We start from the raw sequence: 16,536 nt of genomic DNA on the forward strand, positions 1-16,536 counted from the left end.
AATAATATATGGAGGTAGTGGGGTAAGTGGAAGAAATAAAAAATTGTAAAAAACAAAAGTAGTGGAGAGGATTGGAGGAGAGAAATATATGATGGGTCTACTAGGTGAGAGAAATTAGAAAAATATTGTAAAAACTTTCCAAATAAAAAAATGGAGTAAGTATTTAAAAACGGTCGAAAAAGGAAAGTGGAGCAAGTATTTAAAAACGGATGGGGTACTATTAATAGAATGGACATTATAACAGCTTAACCAAGCTTTAACAACCTACAAAATCAAAATTACTCCATACCATTTATCACCATTAAACCTCCACTAATGGAGTACATTATTTAATCTCAAAAGGAAAATTTGCAAATTGCAGCCATTTAAATTTAGTATTTTACAAATTGCAGCAATTTAAATTTAGTATTTTACAAATTTCAGCCATTTAAAAAAAAAATGCAAAGTACAACCCAAAAGTTCTTATAAATTGTAAATTGCAACCCGTATCAAATTCTTCATCGGTTTACAAGTCAAAAAAAAAAATCCAGTTAAGGTTTTAGGGCCCCTTTAAGGCTTTAAGGGTCCGAATTGAGCTCAGAATTAGCAAAAAAAAAAAAAAACGTAAGTGCCTCATTTTTACAGCATAAAATAGTTGCCCACAAATCGAGACATTTTTATTACGCAAAACGAGACAATTACGTTATTTTTCTGATGATTGTGAACTTAATTCGGTTCCTTAAAAACTGGAGTAAAATGATCCTTAAAACCTTAACTGAATATTTTTCAACACGTAAACCGATAAAAGAGTTTATACTATTGCAATTTACAATTTATAAAACTTTTAGATTGTAATTTACAATTTTTTTTAAAAGGATGTGATTGACAAATTTTCCATCTCAAAATTTCCAACTACTCACTTCTCCCCCCCCCCCCCCCCCTTTTCCCCTTCCCACGCACACACGTCTTCTCTCTTTTAAATACAAAATCCAACCAACATTCATTTATTCACCCGCTTTTTCCTCATCAACTCAAAATTCCAACAATGGCGCCCAAGGTACTCCCTCTCTCTCCTTCTACTCTCCCTTTCTCTCTCTTCAATCTTCTTCTCTAACCTCTCAATTTTGCAGAAAATTATCAGAACAATTCCAACTGCACTTCTCATTTTCTCTCTCCTGTTCAACCTCACCTCTGCTCTTCAGGTATTTTCTCACTCTAAAATTCATAATTCTCTTGCACTCATTCAATTTTTTTCAGTTGAATTTCAAATTTCAGTTCATTTTACTGTCAATTGTTGCAGAAACTCGGACAAACATGCGCTGCAGATCGAAATTGCGATCAAGGACTTCATTGCGAAACTTGCGTCGCTAATCGTAATCTTCGCCCTCGCTGTACTCGCATTCAACCTGTTAATCCTCTCTCTAAGGTAATTTTCTCTCTCCTCTTTTTTCATTTCATTTTAGTTTATTTTGTTGTTGATGATGAAGAAGATGTTGATGAAGTGGTTTTTTTTTGGTTGAAAATTTGAAGGTGAAAGGATTGCCGTTCAACAGATACTCGTGGTTAACGACTCACAACTCGTTCGCTAGACTCGGCCAGAAATCGGCTACTGGTGCCGTAATTCTCGCTCCTACTAATCAGCAGGATTCTGTTACGTCTCAGCTTAACGTAAGCTTTTTCTATGATTTTAAATTTTTTATTTTTTAATAAAATTGCTCATAATCTTAGGGTTTTGAACTTGATAATTTTAATTGCATGCTCAATTAATCGAAATTAAGTGAACTACATTGTTGATTTGCGGTTTATTGTTGCATTTTAAATGTGAAAGCGTAATGCTGGAGTGGTTGATGAGATGTTGATTATTTATTAATGTTGCACTTTAATCTTGACTAAATGATTAGGATATATGACTGTTTATATTGGGAGGATTTACATGCTAATAAGGTGGATTTGAAATTTTGAATTGATGATGACAATGACTGAATTTGATTCTTCTTGCGATAACTTTTAGAGAGATACGCAACTGGTTTGAATTTGTGTCAAACTCGATGAATGGATAGAGTTGTAGAGTTTCTAATTAAGAAGTAAGAATGAACAATAACCATATGGAAATTGTACGATTGAACGTCTTAAAATGGAATGACTTAATTAAATAGCTACCAAAAGTTGTTGGTTGCTTCAGATTCTTTAAGTTCATTGTGCTGTTTCATTAAATGAGTGGTTTTGAGTGTTAGTCATAGTCGAGCTATTAGATGTATATTACAAAAGATTGAAGAATGAAATAGAAACATGGAAGGATAAAGAGGGTCGAGGCTTAGCTTTACTGTTATTCACATTTCTTAACTAGTCGTAGTAGTTATTTAAATTAGTATAATCAAAGTCTTGATGGTATTAGATATGCCGTATCCTAATTATTTTAACCTTGTTAATTAATGTCAAATGCACAATGGTATACGAAGTTAGACGCGTAATATGTTATAACAAATACAAGGAAATGTGCTACAACTGCTCTTATGTGGACATGCTGATAAACTGCAAAAAGAAAGACTGGCAAAGTCATTTTTATTGTGGAATATTCAGCTTCTTTTGCTTTTTAGAGTTTTAAGGAATGATTCTCATGTGAAGTTGGTCAGTAGATGTTTTTTCTTGACTTCTAATATAAGACCACCATGCTGATATTATAATGTAAGCATCACTTTGTTTACAAAAAGAAAACATAAATCCTAGGTCACCAACAAAGCTGCACTTTTCCTTTTGTAAGTATTATAACTTCATTGCTTAGACAAGTGTAATTTTTATGGAACATTTGTTGATAACTGGTTTTCTTGAGTTCCTATCCAATACTGGAACTTGTGAGGTTAGTTTAGTGGAAAATCAGGCTTGGTGACCAATAAGCATTGCTTTGACCGTTAATTTGGCGTTATCCTGTTTATGCATGCACGTTTATTAAATATTACTCCATTTGTTCCAATTTTGCTGCCCTAATTGATAAACATGCAACTTAAAGATGTGATTTAGATTTGTAATTATTGATTTAGTAGAATTACATGTTAGATGCACAGCTTCTGATGATCGAGGAGTCTTCTATAAATTTGTAGCCATCTTGAGAAGGGAAGTAGAATTACTTGAATAAATGAATTGAAATAATAAAGTAAATGCTGGTACATTTAGATTCATGGACCATGCTGCCTTGAAATTCACACTGAGTTATTACAGTATCAATTCTAAATTCAATTATATATCCAGAACTATTGCTTTGATAGAATTTTTTATCGATGTTGCATAGTTACTGTTTATATCAGGTTGGATTGTCTCTTACAAGTGGTGCCGTTATTAACAATTGAATACAGAGCAACAGTTGTCTTGTTGGCTGGTTTCTCTATGGGAGATTTACTTGCTAAAAAAACTTACAAATTGTTTCCAAATGCTTGTTGGCATTCATATCATGATCATGCTCTCCTCTCCAGTCTCCAACCCGATCTAAATATAAAAATAAATGTAAATAAATAAATAAAACAAAGGCAGAGGAAGTTTAAGAAAAAAAAATTATGAAGTAATATTTTTGAAGATCTAAATTTGCTAAGTTACAAACTTACAATGACTAGCTAATTTAGTGATGTTTGGCACTTTTCCATTTTGCAGGATGGTGTTAGAGGATTTATGCTTGATATGTATGACTTCAACAATGATGTTTGGCTGTGCCACTCTTTTGGTGGGAGATGTTACAACAATACAGCCTTTGTAAGTATGTCTGTATGTGCACTTAGTATTTGTAGCGTGACTAAACAAGCTTGGTACCTTGTTATTAATGTACCTTAACTTCTCCATTTCCAGTCTTCTTTACTGCATAAGATTTTCTCTTGAATAGCTTATCTGACTGATTTCTGTAAAAAACTCTGTAGAAACCTGCAGTAGAAGTCTTGAGGGAGATGCAGACCTTCCTTGAGGCTAACCCTTCTGAGATTATCACCATATTTATTGAAGACTATGTTACATCACCCAAGGGTCTGACTAAGGTGTTTGATACTGCCGGCCTCAGGAAGTATTGGTTTCCAGTATCCCGAATGCCCAAAAATGGGGGTGATTGGCCCATAATTGATGATATGATTCAGAAAAACCAGCGACTGTTGGTATTCACTTCAAAAGCTAATAAAGAGGCTTCTGAAGGGATTGCTTACAATTGGAGATATGTCTTAGAAAATCAATGTGAGTACATAAATTCATAACTCCAGTTACACAGTCAATGTCAAATGAGCTAAATCAAGTTCATCAACATATATTTCATATTCAGATGGTGATGGGGGTATGGTAGCTGGCTCATGTCCTAATCGTGCAGAATCACGTCCCATGAACACGACCTCTATATCCCTAGTGTTGGTCAATTATTTTAGTACCGTACCAGATTTAGCCACTGCCTGCAAGCACAATTCAGCTCCACTAGAAAGCATGTTGGGCACCTGTTATAATGCATCAGGAAAAAGATGGGCCAATTTTGTGACTGTTGATTTCTACAAGGTACTTAATGACATGAATTGCTACAACCTTATGAAATTTATTATTACCACCATTTCTCCTCAATATATGCTCATTTGGTCCCATCTTCCTACTTTGCTGCTTTAGAGAAGTGATGGAGGTGGAGCTCCAGCTGCTGTAGATGAAATGAACGGTCATCTAGTTTGTGGATGTGCCAGCATTGCGCAGTGCAGGGTAAGTAAAATCTTTTGTAAATTTCATACTTGGAATTGCTGGAATCAAAAGAGCATGAGGCATTATGGGGTTTTAGCTTTAAAAATCGACTGTAATGATTTTAATTAGTATAATCAGCCTGACACTACCGCTTAAGTAAACATGATCATTAAATGCACTAACTTCAAATAATCTGTTAAAAGTTTCTAGACTTGTGCACCGGACAATAGCATTGTGTTTGTCATGTCTCAAATAACTGAAGTGGCACATTATGAATAAGCAAAATCATTGCAGTAAGCCAGTATTTATGGAGTTGGGACACCCTTTTGGAACATCACAAGATTGGAAAAGGCAGAGTTATGGTTTAGAGGGAGTAACAAAATTGGCCATTTGAAATGCATTTGACTGTGACTACTATGATTGGAGTACTACGAAGTAGTCTCTATGCTATGTTATAAAGTAGGATGAGGGCCATTGGAAGAAACATTTCATCCAATTTGTTTTAGCTGTGTAGATTGAAAGAAATGTAAGATTGTGAGTTCTGTTACTATGCTTGTGATTTAAATTGGTAATTGTTCTGTGAACAGGCTAACATGACATTCGGATCCTGTAATTTTCCTCAAGCTGAACCCTACCCACCCATGGTAGCACCTATTTCAAGCATTGGCTATTCGAGGAAGTTGGTTCCGCTTTGGTGGATGTTCGGGACCATTTCTCTTGCCTGTTTGATGTCGTTGTGAAGCTATTTCCTGTGAGTTTAACACCTCTATGCTTACTTGCTTAGTAGTTTTGCATAGTTTGCTTTCATTACTTCTACCTTTTAGTTTTTATTTAATGTAGGGAAAGGTGTATGGGAATATGTTAATTTAGCCATTTAGGGACAATGAAATTTCAAGGCAATTTAGGAATCAAATAGTTTCAGTCTTCACATTTATTGGCTATTCAATCTTTTAGTGGTGTAAAAAATCATTGGGCCAATTCATTTCAAATGGTGTAACCTGTAAATGGATAAAAATTTTCATTACCTGATCTTAACTTTGTTGGATTATTAGGGCAGATTAATATTGGTGCTAAATGGGCAAAACCCATAACCCATTTCAAAGGACCGGCTCATTTTGGTCCTTTATACGAAGTACTTCGTGTAATTTAATGCTGAACCTTTTATGGGCGAGGCCATAACAATTAGTTACTTTACATGAAAAACGTCGGTTTCATTGGTTGGTTAGTTTCAGGCCTTATCCGGCCCATACATTTTGCTATTTCTGGGCTGGTGAGATTTTTTTACCTGATTCTAAACCAGCCCACTTTCTGCTTTAGTACGGGGTAGGAATGTAGGATTGTAGATTTGTAGGAGAAGCTTTATAACGATTGACTGGTGTTTGTGTAAAAATGTTTGAGAAGTACTTTTGTTTCGAGTAGTTAGATTAGTCAACTTGCATAATAGATGGTTTATACGATTTTTTTTTTTTTTAAATTGCTTGTTATTTTAAATAGTCCTTAGGTACTAACTTGATCATTGTATGTAGAATATGCAATTAGCTTAACTAGCTAATTTATTTGGAAAATACTTGCCGAAAAGAAAATGCTAAAAGTAAATTAGTCATCACGATGAAAATAATAATTTAAACAGTAAGCTAATAGCTAGCAATTGAGACTCAAACTAGCTAGAAAGATAATTGACTTGAAAGTTTATGTGCATGACAAGCTATTTTGAAAATTAGCTTGATATTGATGTTGCTCTTAATAACATGCATAATTGTCATTGTGGTCGGTATGACCATACGAGAATGCTTGCCTATAAATTATCCACGGATCCATCCGGGATCTTAATTTGGGCTGGTGCCTTGGATAAGGAGTGAAAAATGAGGCCTAATTGACACAATTTAGATTATCTGGGAGCAAAATCTTTAAACCGATTTGTAGCTTTCCTAAATGATTAATACACTTGTTCCACGCACTCTTATTATAAAAGCTTCAGAACTTTCAAGGAATTGACAGAATTCAAAGTCTTTGTAAAGTTTAAAAACCAAAATGCGCATGGCTCAAGATGCCTTGACTTCTTTAATACTTGGTCAGCTCCTTAACCGATGTAACTTATAACTTATACGAAGTATAAAGCTTATCTTATGCTAATTATTACAGAATCTTGTAGTGATACTAAGAAACGAATACCATGAGCTGTAGGTTGATAGGGAGAATCCTTATACTCCGTACTTAATAATTTAACTACGTGGCTATATTAAGCTATGTCATGTTTAGTTTTTTTTTTTGGTTTTTTTTTTTTGTTTGTGCAAACCTAACTTATTTTTGTTGAATAACAAGCTTTGTGGGATTAAACTTCACTAGAAACACTTTGAGGTGAGAATTTCCTTATCCTCATGTTCCCTTTCTCCCTTCAATTTCCTAATATGGGCAAGGTTGACTTGTAAAAGCTTCTAGCTTTGTTCAACTCTTTTCCTATTTTAATAGTAAAAAACTTATTTTTTTTGTTTAAATTTTTATTCAACTAGATTAAATTATTTTCGTGATCTTCACTTATTTTTTATTGAACTTTATTTAATTTCGCCAATTTTACTTTGTTTATGTTGATATTTATTTTAACAAGTTGAGTAGTATAAGAGCTTATTCTCATTGACTGAACTCAGCTGAATTGAACTGAATTGAACTGAACTCAACTGAACTGAACTGAATTGAGCTGAACTGAACTGAACTGAATTGAGCTGAACTGAACTGAAATGAAATGAATATTTTATAAGAGAACGAAATTAGAAGTGGAGCTGAGCTGAACTGAACTGAACTGAATTTCAACGTAAGAGAACAGGCCCTAAGGACCTGTTCTTTTCAGTTTAATTTCACTTTACTTCAGTTTAGCTCTTATTTCCTCTTTTCATAAACAATTCAGTTCAGCTCATCTCAATTCAGTAAATCTGAACAGATCCTAAATCCTTATTAGAATTGTAAAAGTGATAATACTGTTACTAATAAAATATGAAGTAATTAACACATTTTGTAAAAGTAGATACTTACTACAACTAGTGAAATTATATATTCTACCCGCCGCCCTCTACTTTAAAAATGGTGCGCCTTTTTTTTTTGTGGGAAGTAAATTCTTCTTTGTTCACTCTCTCATGTCCTGAAAGAATATACCTAATCCTTGTTGTTAAGACAGTGGAATATTCTGCTAATCACTGTAATTTGTACTGTTTCAAAATATTTTAGGCTAAATGAGTAAGTGGTCGTTCAAATAGCATTTTTCAGTAAGTTGTTTTTCTTAATTAGTAATTTATTTTTTAGCAAAGGTTTTTTTCACTTGACTTCCACTTTTATGAACCTACAACAATTTCTTTTAACTTATTGTCTTTCTTTTAACTTAACTTATGTAAACTTGCTTAAACACTTTATTATTTGTGAATTAAATTTAAGTACTCCATATTTTTAATCTAGCTCCCTTGAACTATATTTAGCTAAATTTAGGGCCTGTTCTAATAGACTGAGTTGAGCTGAGCTGAAATGAATATTTTATAAAAGAAGGAAATTGAAATGAAGTGAAATGAATATTTTATAAGAGAAGGAAATTAGGAGCTGAACTGAACTAAACTGAGCTGAGCTGAGCTGAACTGAACTGAAAATAAACGTATGAGAATAGACCCTTATTGGCTTTGGAGTTGTTAACGTCGAGCTAAGATAAAATCATATGAGGCTAACAAAATCAACATGTAAAAAATTGTTCCCTAAGTCACGAGCAGTAAAACTAGGTTAACAACTTCACCTATCATTATACATCTAAATGGAATTCAATCTTAGATTTTAGGCATCTAACTTTTTATAATTTTGGGTTTCAACGGCTATAAGTGTACCAATTAAGTTATTTGTAATAAGTATTAGGGCTTGTTCTCATTGACTGAACTCAGCTGAACTGAGCTGAACTGAACTGAATTGAACTAAAATGAATATTTTATAAGAGAAAGAAATTAGGAGCTGAACTGAACTGAAATGAGCTGAGCTGAGCTGAGCTGAGCTGAACTGAACTGAATTGAGCTGAACTGAACTGAAATGAACTGAATTTCAACGTAAGAAAACAGATCCTTAGACGATGCTTTTTATTGAAAATGTTGAGAGGAATTGTCAAGTATGAGTGTGATATGTCGATACTAAAAACTTAGCATGTATGACAAAAGTCCATTGTGTGGAATACTATGGAGAATTTATACTTGAATAGACATCTATCTCTCTACTCTCCTTTAAACGACAAACTGTTTTATAAATTGCATTATTTGATTCAAAGTATTGGGCCTACTTTCTTAAGATACCATATCATCTTAATTATATTTAAAACAGCATAAAGTCACAACATAATGCATGATAATTATAAGTTTTTCTTATTAAGTTAAACATATCTTAATGTCTTAAACCACAATAACTAGAAGAGACATTTCATTAGATTCTGTACCATTCAAATTATCTTTCACAACTTGTAAAAAAAAAAAAACTTTCATGAGTTTACTTTATTAAAGTTCCTTTTAGTTAAAAAAAAAGTGATTTGATATCTTATTTCCATAAAAAAATAAAAATAAAAAGTTTTAATCTTGTGCGTAAAAAAAAAAAAAGAAAAAAAAAAAAGAAATGAGATACTCATATACTGTTATACACCATCCATTTAGACTGATTGTATCACAGAATTTTACTCTGTATTTGTTTTATATCCTAAAAAAAGGATGGTTAGTGATTAATTTTCTCAAACAATTCTTATTAAGATAAGTGATGTGACTGTGTAACAATAATTCAACTATTGTAAACAGTATGGTTTGATTGTGAACTAATCTAATTATGTTAAGAGTACAAATACTTATTATTAGAAAGTTACGTTGTATGTAGTACTTCGTACAAGATTCGGAATAATGTATGTATAAGTTCTACTCCGCAATTAATTTTTCATGTGCAGCTGGTATAATTGTTGAGCGAGTAGGTCATCACTTAACTAATTAAATCTTGTACAGTAGGTTGTACCAAAGATAATAGGCTAGGAAAAATATAAAAAAAACATTCAAGATTGTATTTTAGCCCCGCATTAATTGAATCTACTAATATGGTGATGATATTATTAATCATTACAAGTACGCTAGTAGGCCTAATTATAGATCTAAAATGTAGGTTCTTCAGATTTTGACCTTTAAATTGAAGTTATTAAATTTAATTAAAGAAAGAAAACCTACAAATTCTGGATTTCTCTCTCCTAAGTATAGGGAAACAGATGTTGGTTCCTCCATGCATTGTTGTGTAATGTAATACCTTGAGCAGTTCACCAAGACACTAACAGTAGGACTATCTTTTCTTTAATTGTTTTTATCTGAGATTTATTAGCCCCCACTAATACATTATCAAGATGCCTACTTTTTTAGTTCCTTTTTTTTTTTCCTTTGTTTGATTCTTAAATTAATTATTAGAAAGTCAAATTATGTTGGCAACAGTTTAGTGACAGAGACATGCCACAAATGTTCTAGATGTCTGAGCATGTGTTTGTACTATATTATATGGATGTGTTCAACACCAGTGTCACTCTTTTAAGTGATTTCGATTAATCTATTTGAAATTAACTGAATTTTTCTTTTTTGGAACACTTTTATAATTTATTTTGTCTATTTTCTTGTAAAACTTGGGTGATAACAGAGCATAAATTATTACCCTCATACCCTGTACATTGGCTAATAACTTAAATTGCTTGTAAATAGATTTAGACATTGGTATAAAATAAGACGGATATTGGATTACTGGTATTGTACAAAACTTCACTGATATTTCAGAAATTCTCAACTAAAGAAGGCATATTTGTCCTGTGCCGAGAAAATTAAAGTACTAAAATTGGTTTTTTTTTTCTTCTTTAGTTTTTATTTTTATTTTTGGGTTTTGCTTTTGGTTTTAAGATTCAATAGAACTTGTTACACTACTTTGTTAGTGGATTGCACATAGAGTTATAGACTTCTTAAATCATTTCTACCTTGATTAGGAAATCCAACAGGACAGGATAAATATGCCTTCTTTATTTTATTTTATTTTATTTACTTGAGACATTGCCTTGTTTAGTTTAGATGACTACTCCTTGTTAATTAATTTAATAAAAATAAAATTTAAATTAACATAGAATCAGGTATTCAGGTGTTGAAATTTGTGCATTAAATAGTCGCCAAGTTTGAAAGCTACAACGTACTCTTTATGGACTTGTACTAGTTACGTCATTATTAAAAAAATGTGATTATTATTCCCAAGATTGACTGCATAGTTCCGCAAAAACTAAAAACTATAGATTTTGTCACAGAAAACCACATATCCTTATCCAATTATCTCACTTGTACATGCTAATCCTTACTCTTCCTCCTCGCTCTTTTCATTGGCTATTCACTTGAATCTTGAGCTTATAAAACATTATCTTTTCTCTTCATTTTTGAATTATAAAGTAGATGGCTATATGGTGTGACATGGGTTATTTGTACGGTGTTATTTGTATTATGGGGTTACTTGTACGGTGTTATTTGTTTTGGTAAGAGTGTTAATTGTGGGTGTTACTTGTATTATGGGGTTATTCGTAGGGTATTATTGATTTTGATCAGGGGGTATTTGTAGGGTATTACTTTTTTGGTATGGGGTTACTTGTAGGGGTTACTCAGAATACAAGTAACACCTACAAGTAACTCATATAACCCCAAAATACGAGTAACCCCTGACAAAACCAATAACGCCCAATAAGTAACTCCTGCTGCACCATGTGACCTGCCTTAAAAACTTCTGTTAATATCACACACTCGTATGATTTTGAAATGGAACCTTCTTAAACTTTTAGGTGCAGAGGTTTAAATATTCTCCTTCTATTAATGAAACAAAATTGATTAGAGACAGAATTTTAAATTCTTCTTCTATTAATGAAACAAAACTAATTAGAGGTTGGATCGGTCATTAGAAAAAAAAATGAAAGGACTAGGCCAAAGACTAGAAATCAAGAATCCATATTAGTAAAATCAAAGTTTCATGGAAAAAGAGAGAGAAATATTTTAGTACAAAGGTATATTTCTATATATAAACATCGAAAACATCTAACAAGATATTATCAAGTGTTTTCCAACAAATTCTTCAATCAAATTTGTCTTTACCGTTATAAATCTGCATACGTTGTATCAACAAGATATGAAGATGGACATAATAACAATATCGGGCCAGTTATTCCAATTGATGTGATAATTTAAAAGTATAGATGTTGGCATGTAAATATAAAAATAACAACTCATGCACAACAGCATAAGGATATATATATATATTATATGAATGTTACTCTGTAGTTACTACAGTAGTTTTTGTTTTTTTTTTTTTTTTTTTTTTTTTTGTGGACTAGTTACTACAGTATTTAATATAGGCTACTTAGATTTTCTCTTTATACCTCATTTAATGGTTAGTACGGAGTAGTTAATAACGATAATGAAAATTTGAGTATAATTTCGCTTGAAAATTAACATCATATTATTGATTAACCAACAAACTGTTAAATTGTTATGCAATGCATTAGATAATATGTTATGGTGACTTTGTGAGGTTGGTAATCAAGGATTGAGGATGGTAGACAATGCATATTTATGTATTTATTTTTTTTGGTAATGAATGGAATAGTAGTAATTAGGTGTCATGTGTGTTAGCCAAAGAGCAATGATGTCACACAATCAACATCATCATGCAACTTACGTTATAGGGATTATATTTTGTTTTGATTTTTCAGTTGGAGCAATATAATTATTTATTTTTCAAGCGGAAAAGTGAAAGACATAACAAAAACAGCTTTTGCCCCAACTAATCTTACTTTTTAATACATTATCCATTTTATTATACACCAATTAAAGTAAGTAATACTCCATTATTAGCGGGGGCCAAAAAAAACGTTTACTCTTTTTTTTTTGGTACAAAAAAGAAACGTTTACTTAATCTAGATCTAATCAAGCTAAAAAGCTTTACACTCTGGTCAATATCAAGTAAAGAAGTAAAAGTAAAAACAGCTATCATAATAATTAAAGTTCTAATTTACTTTTTAATCTGACTTTTAAAAGAGGGGAAAAAAACTCTAAACCAATAGAAAATCAACAAAATAAAAGTGTTGATTGGCAATGCAAAATCAGGAATTAATCTTCTTAGTGAAGCGTGAAAAACCAAAAAAGCTTTCTACATTCGTTACTTTTGGCTATTCTAAAATGTCATGATTTATATCAAAGTGTATATAATTAGTGATCCTTATTTATAGGACTCTTTACAGCTATGTAATTGATTATATAATAATGTTTATTGCTTTGACGGGTTTTACCTATCCGTTTGTTTATGTGGTCATGTAGGCATTGTTTGTTTTGAAGGAAAAATTTGTAAGTTAAGTTCTATTGAATGTTAAATTAATAATAAGGCATTGCATATCTCAATTGATGGAGATTAACTTTCACACAGTTTTGCTTTTTTTGATTTCTTGCTAGATAAATTAGAAATGATAGGAAGAGAGGAAAATGTAGGATATATACATATATTGTGTTGAGGAGAGGAGGTAAAAAGATAGGAAAGGTATACATCAACCTTGTTGTTCTATGTAATTAAGGAAATTAAATGTGTTAGAATCCCTTAAATTTTAAACTTTTTTTTTTCCCCCTAGTGGGTATCAATACTTAACATCAATTTAAAGGAATTGGGTTATTCGTCTTGATGCCTAACCTAACTCTTGAAAAATAACAAAATAAAAGTTAAAACTTTCAACTTTATCTTTATTACTTTATATTTTTGTCAAAACCTCTTACAAGATCGATTAATTTATAATTAGATAGGATAAGTGTTATACGTTCACATTAGTTTTTGTATACTACAAATGTTATACAAGTACAAATTTTTTTAAAGTAAATACAAACGTTTAGGTTTACAACGTAACTCTCACGAAAAATGAACAAATCTTGTCACACAATTGTGGAACATCATCCAATCAATATTTCTCTCGTTTCCATTCTCTCTAAACCCAAAAAAAAAAGAGAAGGATAAACAATCAAAATATCAAATCCACATTGGATTTTGAAGCCCTACTAAACCCTTAATATACTTCTTACTCCATTACTTTTGCTATAAACCTTTGGATTTAGATAATAGAATCACGTGCATTTATGTAATTTAAACCTCCTTTCTACTCAGTCAATAATTTGTTTTATACCAAATCAAAAGTTAGTACGAGTAAAAAACAACCAAAAATACCTACTTGTAAAAAACAGTAGATCAAAGTAGGCCTTTGTTGACTGTACTTTAAACTTCAAAATTGATAAGAACAGAGTAGACCAAAGAACAGTGTTACAGTTTAGTACTCACAGGTTTCACACCAAACAAATAAATATCAGCTACAAAACAAATTAAACCATAAAAAAAATAAAAACTTTAATAAAATGTGTTCATTAAAACATCCTAGTTGTTTGCAGTATTACTATTCCTCTCTTTTTCTTATTGTTTTTGTAGCTGATCCATTTGATCTGTCTAAAGAATTCCGTACTATAGACAACAAAACAAACCCCGCATAAATCCTATACCATTAGTGTAACCATGTGACCATTTCTTTGTTTTATAGTTTTGGATTCTCTAATTAAGTACTAGTTGTAATATAATTAATGTAATTCCAATTGAGATTATTGATCATGTCTGTCTTTTAGGGGATCAATCCACTTTTACACCACTGCAATTACTTTGTAGATTGAGGAAGACAATAAACATTAATGTAAAATTTGTGTAATTTACAATCCAATTATTTGATACGGTGTTTATTAAATATGTAATCCAATGGTGAAATGGCTTTAGCAAACAAGCTGCGTAATTTTTATTGGGACATTTTTTATGTGAATGTTAACCCAAATTCATCCTCATTGGAAGAGTGATAGGAAGGTGACTATTGACTAGCATGTAAAAATTGTGTAGTCATGCTTTATGTTGTCATGATTTTAGAACAAAATCACACTTGACTTGTTTAAGTCTCCTATTCGTTTATTTGAGTTGTATGCAATTGCATTGTAACAATGAGCGAGCAAAATTGAGATAATTCAGTAGTCTAGTGTGATTCAAAATACGATAGTATTGAAATCCTAAATTCAAACCCTTTTGCCCTACCCTAATATTCAATTAATTAGTTTAGGAGTATAATACATCATATCAAAAAGTCTTTCGTCTCCTTTGAATAAAAAAAATGTTAATTACTTTTACATCAAAGCATTGTTACATGTATAATGGAAGTTGATTACTCATTGATTGCCATCAATCGCACTATACATTGCATGAAAGACTCCACTACATTATCATTATTATTACTACTATTACCATGCTTAATCCATAATTGAGCCCCATCAAAAATAATTAACAATCATGCTTAGATTAGTTGGTCAGAATTGAAATCAAAAGAAATTGAGTCAAATTAACGATCTACTACCACTAGTAGTAAGCTTTAAATGGGAGCTTAGCTGGCACACGTGCGAGGTAGCACGTGGTAGAAAGGGGTAAGAGGGAGCAATAGTAATTAGTAAGCTGTCTCCGGCAAGGTTGTCGGGTTGACCAGAGACAAACGTTGGCGGTATCTTTTGTTTGAGCATTCACTCGTGCCACGCACTCACCTCTCCCACGCGTGCACCCGCCGCTAAACGACAACCACCAATTTTCTCTCTCCTCTGGCATGTGCCAGATTCTTGTCATTCTATCCTCCAATCAACATTCAGTCTCTTCTTTAACTTCTCTGTTGCTTTTGCTGCTTCATTCAGATCATATTGAATTGTTAGCTTCATTTTAACATTTTTTACAATAGTGAAGTGATCTACAATTTGCAATGTGCCAATGTGTTTTTCATGGATGTTTTTGTTTGAGGACATCAAATACACGAAGTGCATTTGGTTTGTGAAAGGGACTAGAGAGTGTGGAGGACTACAAGGAGGTTAGGAGGACGAGGTTGTGGATTGATCGAGTTTTAAAAGCAGATTATGTTATTAGGGTTTGTTTGAGATGTGTTTTCTTATTTTGTGACGAACAACATTTCTAAGAAAAATTAGATTCTAATTAATTTTCATTTGCATATTTTTCCTTGTTTAGGTTTGCATCTCGTTTTTGAGAACAAATGTAGGGAGTGTCAAGTGTGTAATTTTATTATGAAGTATTTGTAAGGTTGATTTCAATAAATGTCGACTCAAACTTCTAGCAATGTTTTATCTAATGACACATGATTTGTACTATAGATGTTTTTGCTAGTACGTGTGGATGAATATACTCGGCCAAAAAGTAATTTGATAAAGCCAACTTAGTGAACCATTATTTAACTCTATTATTTGTAAATAATAGCTAATACAATAGCTTGGACAAAAAGTCAATCCTTTACTAGGTTAATTTTTTTAAGGACAATAACATAACGCTGATTACCTTCAACGACCTATCTCATTACTCTATTTACCACATAGCTTAGTATCACACAACTGACCCTTGTGGTATTGGCCCTTTATTAGGTCTAGTGCTCTACTCTTGTGCAAATTTGCAATGTACTACCTAAAAATTCATTGAGTATCATAGCCAAGTTCATTGTACGAGTCATCATTTTCCTAAGTTCAACTTTAGTAAAGCAACTTGTAAATGTACTCCATAATCAACTTAAAACTAATACGAAGTAATTTCTAATAAACCACAGTTTAATAAATTCGCACAATTAATCTAGGCCTCATCTCCCGCTTATGTATCTTTACTTATTTTTGGTGAACCTTTATAAGTTAAATTATCTTAATCATAAAGAAAATCAAAGTAAAATTTTACAACCTTGATTTTTAACTTATAAACCTTAAGTTAGATTAGGTATCTAAT

General features: G+C 31.9%; 1 protein-coding gene across 3 annotated transcripts; it reads left to right on the forward strand.

The window, feature by feature from the left end:
• Positions 1–938: 938 nt before the first annotated feature.
• LOC110682285 (PI-PLC X domain-containing protein At5g67130-like) lies at positions 939–16,274 on the forward strand. 3 transcript variants are annotated; one of them, XM_021858601.1, is made up of 10 exons: positions 939–1,036; positions 1,110–1,181; positions 1,280–1,405; positions 1,510–1,647; positions 3,622–3,720; positions 3,882–4,185; positions 4,271–4,494; positions 4,600–4,686; positions 5,253–5,416; positions 15,781–16,274. In XM_021858601.1, exons 1-9 carry the CDS (start codon positions 1,025–1,027, stop codon positions 5,403–5,405), a joined length of 1,215 nt encoding a protein of 404 aa, XP_021714293.1. In that variant the 5' UTR covers positions 939–1,024; the 3' UTR covers positions 5,406–5,416; positions 15,781–16,274. The 3 variants fall into 3 exon arrangements, with proteins under 3 accessions (XP_021714293.1, XP_021714302.1, XP_021714285.1); XM_021858610.1 differs by lacking the exon at positions 15,781–16,274 and adding an exon at positions 14,364–15,768; XM_021858593.1 differs by lacking the exon at positions 15,781–16,274 and having other exon boundaries at positions 5,253–5,647.
• The last annotated feature ends 262 nt before the right edge of the window (positions 16,275–16,536 follow it).

The sequence above is a fragment of the Chenopodium quinoa genome, unplaced genomic scaffold (assembly GCF_001683475.1).
Source record: "Chenopodium quinoa cultivar QQ74 unplaced genomic scaffold, ASM168347v1, whole genome shotgun sequence".
Taxonomy (NCBI): domain Eukaryota; kingdom Viridiplantae; phylum Streptophyta; class Magnoliopsida; order Caryophyllales; family Amaranthaceae; genus Chenopodium; species Chenopodium quinoa.

What these genes read in the sequence shown, in the direction of transcription:
- LOC110682285 (XM_021858601.1), top strand. An exon ending in ATATGTCTTAGAAAATCAAT is followed by an intron (nt 4,186 to 4,270) that starts GTGAGTACATAA and finishes TTTCATATTCAG; the next exon opens with ATGGTGATGGGGGTATGGTA. An exon ending in TGACTGTTGATTTCTACAAG is followed by an intron (nt 4,495 to 4,599) that starts GTACTTAATGAC and finishes TTGCTGCTTTAG; the next exon opens with AGAAGTGATGGAGGTGGAGC.